The sequence below is a fragment of the Clavelina lepadiformis genome, chromosome 1 (genome assembly GCF_947623445.1).
Source record: "Clavelina lepadiformis chromosome 1, kaClaLepa1.1, whole genome shotgun sequence".
Classification (NCBI taxonomy): domain Eukaryota; kingdom Metazoa; phylum Chordata; class Ascidiacea; order Aplousobranchia; family Clavelinidae; genus Clavelina; species Clavelina lepadiformis.
Genome location: NC_135240.1, coordinates 23,945,639 through 23,954,125, shown reverse-complemented (window position 1 = coordinate 23,954,125; position 8,487 = coordinate 23,945,639). Strand labels below are relative to the sequence as shown.

The window sequence follows — 8,487 nt, the reverse complement described above, 5'->3', positions numbered from 1 at the left end:
GAACAACGATGGGCCAACGACGAAACCAGCGTTCTATTATATTGTTGTAGTAGTTATGCAATTTATATTCTTATAAAGGCTGTAAACGACTAATGCGAAAACACAAATCTTCTTTTTTGTTTATTTGTTTGAACGACTTTTGAGCAACTTGTTTGTTTCTATTTTTAATACACAAACAAGCGCAAGCACTTTCAAATAATTAGTTTTCTGAAAGTTCTTCCGTTGTGATTGCTCTACTTCCTTTTCTTCCATATAAACTTCCTCCTACTTGTGAGATGGATGGAAGTCGGGATCCTCTGTTATGTTTTAATGCAAGTCCGCTGGCCACAGTATCCACGTTAAGGTGCTCTCGCTGAATCACGAGCAGGATTGCAAGGTTACAGTTATAGATCCCTAGTTGCTCATACTCTGGATGTAAAACAAAGGGAGCCTTTAGAATCTCTCCAGTGAATGGAACCTTGACCTCACCGTAAATAATCGATACTTCTATGATGTCATCACTGATAAAAAACAGCGGATTGGTCTCGTTCAACTCTACAATGTTTCCTTTTGATAAGTGCATGTGGATTTGCTCGATCGCAGTTCCCTGGTATTCCAAATGTTGGAGATACAGAGGAGCTGATATCCGTATGGCAACTACTTTCCACATTGCTTTCTTCAGTTTAGAGAAAAGTCCAAACGCTAATTCCAAGTCTTCTTTCGATAAAAAGTAAGTCTGAACAGCAGTTTCGCAGGTGATGGTACAGCTTCGATTTGACTGGGTAAGGAGTCCCATTTCTCCAATAATATTACCTGATCCCAAGAAGTCTTCGTCATTGGCCTCAGGAATATCATCATCATCGTCACCGTTTCTTTGTTTGGCGGAAAGCGTGTTTCGAAATGTGTCGGTTCTGAGACGGATTTGCTGAATGTGTCCATGCAGTGAGCCAAAAAGCTTGATCATTCCATAAACTATGATGTGGATCCCGTCTACTACGTCATCTTCCTCCATTATGACATCGCCATAGTCGTAGTCCATGCACACAGCGTGCGCCTTAACAAACTCGAGCAGTTTAGGATTGCCCTTGACCCAGTAGATGTTTTCCAGAAGATCTTCTGGAGGTGGTGGTGCGAGAGTGGAAGGAAAGTTGGAAAGTCTTTTCTGTCGTAACTCCACTCCGCGTTCCAACAGCTGCATCTCAGTCTCATCCAGCACTCCTCCGGAACAAAGTTGCTGGATGGCGTCACGCGAATTGTTAAGAATGGTTCGAATAGCGTTTCTCGTCTTCACACTTATAGCTATGCCGGGATGGTCTCGCTGTAGCAAGCCCATCTCTCGTGTGACTGTCAGTCTGTTGTTATTAGAGGCATGCATCAACTTTTTCTGGATGTTTCTATTTTCTGAAATGCTTATAATTAGCTTACTAACTTCCTCCTCGGCGGCGACAAAACCTTTGGCTACGTTGTAGCCAAAACTTAGTCTCATATTGATAAGTTTGTTGACGAAATCTAACGTACGTGGCAAGACGGTCTTGGATAAACGCAGAAGTCGTGTTGCTCGTAGAGAGCGAATAACTTTTGTAATTTTACCAAATTTGATGACTTTTGTCGTCTTTACAGTTTTCACTATGTTGCCTGGTCCAAGAGGACTCTGAATTAAAGTAAAATCGATGATAATTTCGATAAAACTGATGATTAAGATGAGAATGTCAAATTGATTCCATCGACTCTTTATGAACTGTTTGCTGCCCAATCCGAGTAGTTTTAACAAAACTTCAATGCAGTAGATAATGATAAATCCTATGTTTACCAGCTGTAGAGCCAGCCACCAATCTTCAGTGTTCTCCCATGTTTCGTCCACCACAAAGTCCAATACTATCGGGACAACGTTTGTAATTATCACGCACTGCATAAATATTTCAAATTTGGCGCTCGTTACCAACCGGAATATCTTTCGAAGTTGGCGGCGCCTCGGTGGAACGAGGTCGGTGGTTTTCCTACTGTACATCATATCCTCCAGTTTGCCTTTTATATAAGGTAGAGTTCCCCTGACTTTCCAGTTTTTACGTATGTTTTCTACATTTATAAATTCTCCTGGCTTATCGGCAGCAGTATCAGCAGCAGCAATTAGTACCCTCGCTTCTTGGTCGCTTAGCATGCCATTGATATACTGCTTGCCGTAAGACATCTTTAACGCTTTAATAAGCCGGAGTCTTGCTTCTTCAAATAGATCTTTAAAAGTAGCATGCTGGGAATGACAAATTTCAACGATGGTGCCTTCATTTTCTTCGTCACCTTCTGGATCATTACATGTTGCGTTTTTGTACGGGTACTCGACTGTGGTAAGATCTTCCACCATGTTCCACTTTGCATCGGCCAAAAACCGATCGTACTTAAGAATGCCAACGGATCGCTTGAGATTGTTTTGTATGCGGTTAACAGCGTTTTGCATCGTAACTTGTTGAGCATGTGTCACATCCAGCATGCCCAGTTTCTTAAGTACAGCTTCAATTGTGCTGGCATTTATGACTAAGGTGAGTAAAACTATTCCGCCTGTGTGAATCAAAATCTTTTCAAATATAATTTCAAAATCGATTTGAGAATCCGACGCACCTTGTTGAGTTCCAGTTGAAGTTTCACTTTGATATGTCGAGGAACGATTACCGGCTGATTGGACTTCTGGCGATAAAATTGCCTCGTAACTTCTGAGATAAATGGCTAACGCAAGGCCTACCGCTCCTCTCAGTCCGCCCCAAGTCATTACCAGAACATGTCGCCAGCTTAGATCAAGCCCGAGACGCTTCATAAACGGAAAGAAGGAAAATATACTCAAAGCTCGAATCGCAGTTGTACAGACGTATATGACGAGCATGTACCCAACGTCGTAGATATTCATATTGTCCATGTGTTTAACCACGATGATTCCCACAATAACAAAGATGAGGGTGTTCGCCAAATACGCCAGCATTTCCCAGAATTGATGTAGAAAGTGGTCAACTGCCGGAGTAATTGAAGCTCGGTCGAGCGCCAAACCGAACGTAACGACTGCCAAGACTCCCGACGTTTTGCAAATTTCCCCAACGTAAAATGTGATATAGGTCAAGCTGAGAGTAACGGTAATTTCAGCAAGAGCGTCGTTATAAATTTTTTGCAAAATAAAACTGCCTATCCTCGCCAGAAACCATCCAATTACCGGACCGAGCAAAGACTGTTGCATTACCAATGCAAATGTCTCAAGAGCAGTCAGGCTTTCAAAGTGCGGCGTTGTTGATTTTAGCAGCTCCAAGAATATCTTAAAGACCACAATGGCAGCGCCGTCATTCAGCAACGCTTCGCCTTCGATTATGGTCCCAAGATACTTTTGAGATCCTAACTCTTTTAGCAAAGCAACGACTGCCACAGGATCAGTGGCGCTGATAATTGCACCAAATATCAGGGCAATGTACATCTTCGCTTGCATATCGTGCAACCCTCCGATTTCAGGAAGTACAAGAGAAAGGCAAGCCGTAAGCATCGTTGCTATCAATAAGCCAGGGACTGCCAATAAACTGACGTGACCAAGTGACCTCCAAAAGACATGAATGTCAATAATGTACGCTGATTCAAAAATAACCACCGGCAGAAAGACGTGAAGAAACAATTCAGGATCGATTTCGGAAAGCAGATATCGCTGCACTTCTGCAGGGTAAGCAAGAGCTATGGCTTCTAACACCATACCAATGAGAAGAAGAAATACAGTGTACGGAATTTTCAATAAACTTCCCCATTTCCAATCGCTAACAAAATTCGCCCATTTCCGTAGCAATATGCGAAGGACTGCCCCAACTCCACAGCTACCAAAAATGAACACAATTTGGTAGGGCGGATGTTCATGATGACTTGTGCTTACGCTTGTGACGTTCTCATATTGCATGGTCCCGTTTTCAGTACAGTTACCAGTAACGCATGCTAAGATGCCCTCTGTCGGAGTTACGTTGGCCATTGCTTGTATTTCTGCATATTAAAGCTGTAGCCAGAAAGAGAAGAAAAAAACTTTCCTGTACAAAGCAATAACTATGAGTACTGTATATTTTGATTATTACCATCCTTTCTTACCTTGAATAGAATTTATCGTAGTCTAACGTTCTTCAGTATCGTGAATTAATTCATTTTCTTACTCCACAGAAGTCGAGTAAGAAAAGGCAAAGTACCTGTTACTTTATGAAGTTGCTTGATATCTTTTGAAGTATTTTTAATGATATCTTCTTCACCACAAAAAAATTAAAAACGTCTGTTTGGTAACAATCGACGATGAGAAAGGCATTGTAAACTCTGAACGCTCAATGCAAGGGCTGTTGACTACGGAAAATTGCCGAAGTGTTATATTACAATTACTTTGTATGTGATAGCCTACCAATTTCACAAAAAAAGGAATCGAGGAAACAACTAAGCGTACTTAAAATTTAAGAAATTGGAAATTGTTAGCAGTCAATGAATGCTTGTCTTATGTTTTCACCTTGCGTGCCGCCTTTAGCATACCAGAATGTCACTCGCATGCATAGCCTATATTACAGTATACAGGAGACCTGAAGGGTAAGCTCCTTCCGTCTTGCTGTTTTTGCCGACAACAAATGAGTCGTCAGTCTATTGCTTTTGGAAAGATTGCAGCAAAGTCAAAAATTTAGATTCCTCTAAAATTCTAAACTATACAATTGCGAATACCAGTGAGGTGCAGCTCATATCCTCAAGATTCAAGACCATTAGACTCTACACAAAACTAAAGTCAGAGCGAGTGCTTTCTGACTTTGCGCATTAAGGCGTACGGAGGAATAAGAGCAGCCAATAAAAATACGCCCCAGGAGCGACAACACTGATTTAATTCAGTCACTATATCTTTAATGACAGTGACGATCGATATATGTATGATGTTTTTGTGGTATGGCGTTTGACGCCATTTTGTGTCACTTGTAGCATTGGCCGCTACAAATTTAATTGTCCACAAACTCACATCATGCCCACGAGGGATGTGCCGCGACGAAGATTATTCGGGCTCGCATCATGAAGGTCGACATAAATGAATCTTGAATCTATTCGTATTAGAACCAAACAATAAAATTTTATCCAAAAGCTGCCGAGTCTTGATTGTAACATGACGTAATCGATAAACAAATCGCTTTGTTTCAAAAAATAATGTTTAAAAACCGATTGCAAAGGTAAAATCTTTAGGAAAATGACTTTCATTGTAAGTACTGCTGGCTCTATTTCAGCTTCGCCGGGAAATTAGGTCACCACTTTCTCTAAGAGTCAGTAAATTTATATGTAATATTGTATTCGGTTTCGCCATTGTTACTACTCGTGTTCGCCCAAATCTTGCACAAAGGCGATATTTAGCGAATCTATTCGGGTTTGAGTTCGTATCGGCCCATCCCTAATGCCCACCTCACATAGCTTGATTGATTGCATCGTGCAATTTAACAATGCTGTTGTATCAAAAGCTACACACACTAGTCACAAACAGTGCCTGTATACCGTAAGGTATACGTTTGTATGAACCGAAAAAGTTGGTAGTTAGTTTTTAATATGCGTTAACTTCGATGTTCCACATCAACGGTGAATGGTCTGATTAGTATTGCAATCCTAACTACCTTCCATATAGAAAACCTACAAACAATTAAGGACGTTTGCTATATTCGCTTTTGTATATAAGTTATTTCACGCGCCTCAGGTCGACTTCAGAGTCGTCCGCAAATGACCCTATGCCAACTCATGCATGGGATTGGACATTCTATTAAAGCAGCAGTAGCCGACGCATCTAAGTGCAATTTAATGAAGTAGCAGTAGAACCAAGACATATTGGTGATTGTAGTGTTATTTGCCTAACAAAAATTTGATGCTATTTCAAGGTTCTTTGTTTATATGTGAAGTTTGGTCAATGTTTAAATTTAAAGACAAGCCTTCCTGATGGCTTGGCTACTTTATGGCAACCCAACAAAAAAACAACTGTTTGCACTGACTTGGGATAGCTTTTTTCTTTTAAGCATTGCGCAAATTCCCTTACGCACCACCTTCATCTGACGTCACATGACACATTTAATACGGCTAATGACCACAACTTTGTTTCGGTTTGCCCTTTAGATATCCTATAAAACAAGTGTTTTATAGGGTATCTATGGTTTTCCCTTGCAAAATCGGCAGATCTGATTAGTGCTTATGAAAACAATTCAAGTAAGAACTTTGCAACAAATAAAATCGGCCCGGTCTACGTACCTAGTAGTAATCATTTTGGAGAAACCGTATTCGTGATCAATAACTTCAAAATTTGTTGAGCATGTTTTTGACAAACTGACAGTAACAGATTGAGTGCTGATTGCTGAACAGTGCATGAGCAGGAGGTTGCAAGTTGTCTGCATGGTTAGATGATTGTGCTTCTGTTGGTTTGGGCTAAACTGCTGCTCTACAGTTTTCAATCAGAAATTGCGCATGCAAAAACACAAATTTTGGCGTAATTGCGTGCGCTTGCCGGTTAAAATGCCTTATTTCTATATTTATTAGGCTTAAACTTTTGACGTTCAAACAAACAATTTTTGTCAGGTTTGTTTTGTTTATTAACATTATAAATGTGCATTAACGTGTAAACGTTCGACGTGCACGTAGGTGAATTTCGCGTGTGGGTAGGCCACCTCACTCACCGTTTTGTCAATATTATACAGCACGTCCCAGAAATGGAAGACTGTCAGACTATAGGAGTCAGCACAATACAAACGCCGCGGAAAGTTAGATTTGACTGTTTTGTAAGCTATAGCCAAGTGATCTGGTTTTAATGCCGTTTACAGACTCTTGTATTACTTCATTTTTTGGACAAAAATCAAGTTTGGTATATTCTGTACCTGCCTGATGCATATCTTTAGGATTCTTTTTTAATTGCAAAACCATTTTTTAAAATTTAGGTTTAATTACAATGGACAATTGCTATTGACCTGACCTGACCTGTGGTATTTGGTGTTGTCTGTGCTCCACATTTTGCTGTTTTTGGATGAGAAATCCCCTGCACAATCAAGATGAAACAATAGCCATATATGCGCCATATTTTTATCAATAATTTTTATCCCCCGGGCCCTTAACAAATTTTCCATTTGTAGAATTTTAATTTACAGAAATCATATTAGTTTTCAAAACAAACTATGGCAATTATATTTGTCACAAACTTTTTTGTCATATGACATGTAGTTGTGTGTTAAGGACATTGAATTTTTAATGTGAATAAGCTGTATACAGACTTGCAACGCACTGTCCGCATTATAATCTTTTCAGGAAAAAATGAATCTAACAAACTTTTTAGTCTATACCAGGGGTGTTCAAATGATTTCTGCCATGATCCACCACAAATTAACCTGACAAGGTGATGATCCACTAAATACGAATAGTAAACATATTGGACATGCTTTAATTTTTATGGTGCTTTATTTATGTAAATGTACCCTACATTGTAGGGCCTACAACATATTTATAACTTTGTAAAAGTCCAAAGTGAAGTGTGCTACAGCTGCAAGATTGTTTCAAGACTACATTGGAAGATCCACACAAAAAATTGAAAAGTTCCGGATCGAGATCCGCCATTTGAACACCCCCGGTCTATACCTTACCGAATTATCTGCATAAAGTTGTATGTTACGTAATTTCCAAAAGTGAAATGAATTGATAATGAATCTTCAACTGGCCACTCATAATGGTGCGCTAGAAAATGGAAGTAATAACAATGACGTTAATGGCCATTGGCGTAAGCAGTGTTTCCATTAAAAAATACATAATTTGTTTTAGATTGATTTTAGGATACAAATTTGTTATCACGAATAACCAAACTTTTGTCCAGGACCAAACGTTTATTAAAAAGTTGGCAAGCTTTTCAAGTGCATGACCCAAACCATCAAGCTTTCAACTGAGCACCTTTTCTTTTTACTTTTTCAGTAGGCTGCTATAGGCTTACAAAATAAACTTTTGTTCAAATAAAATATCTATATTTTAAATGTAGCATGTTATGTGCTATGTTAAAGCAGTTTTATTGGTTTTATTAAGCTGCTGTGTGGTTAGTTGTGGCATACAACTCATATTTATATAACAACAACTAGCGTTATTAGTACATATATGCATTACAAGGAGAAATAATACTCTGCACAATACTACCAAAACAAGTTGGAAATATTAATGTGTTTTTATTGAAACAGAAAACAAGACGTTCAAAAATAAACCAAGAAAGTAGAAACATACAATACAACTTACAACGATAAGAAAAAAGATTAAAGCCCAGACCTAGATCAATCAACAAAAAAAACCTGATAATTTCTGGACTATATTCCTATCTTATCATAAATGGTCATGTTTTTTGGTTTATACAAATTGGACATTAACACTGTATGTAACAACAGACAACATGCTGCAAGCCATTTTTAATGGAAACGCTGTTTCGCCAATGTCTATTTTCCATTACCGCCATTGTCATTTTCAACGTCTCCACTCATTATTCCTCACTAA

General features: G+C 39.1%; 1 protein-coding gene across 2 annotated transcripts; it reads right to left on the bottom strand.

Moving 5' to 3' along the window:
* Positions 1-84: 84 nt before the first annotated feature.
* LOC143470833 (sperm-specific sodium:proton exchanger-like) lies at positions 85-4,209 on the bottom strand. 2 transcript variants are annotated; one of them, XM_076969120.1, is made up of 2 exons: positions 4,075-4,209; positions 85-3,972 (listed from the first exon to the last, which is right to left on the bottom strand). In XM_076969120.1, the coding sequence occupies exon 2, from the start codon at positions 3,959-3,961 to the stop codon at positions 200-202; it is 3,762 nt and encodes a 1,253-aa protein (XP_076825235.1). In that variant the 5' UTR covers positions 3,962-3,972; positions 4,075-4,209; the 3' UTR covers positions 85-199. The 2 variants fall into 2 exon arrangements, with proteins under 2 accessions (XP_076825235.1, XP_076825240.1); XM_076969125.1 differs by having other exon boundaries at positions 85-3,985; positions 4,075-4,206.
* Between the last annotated feature and the right edge of the window lie 4,278 nt (positions 4,210-8,487).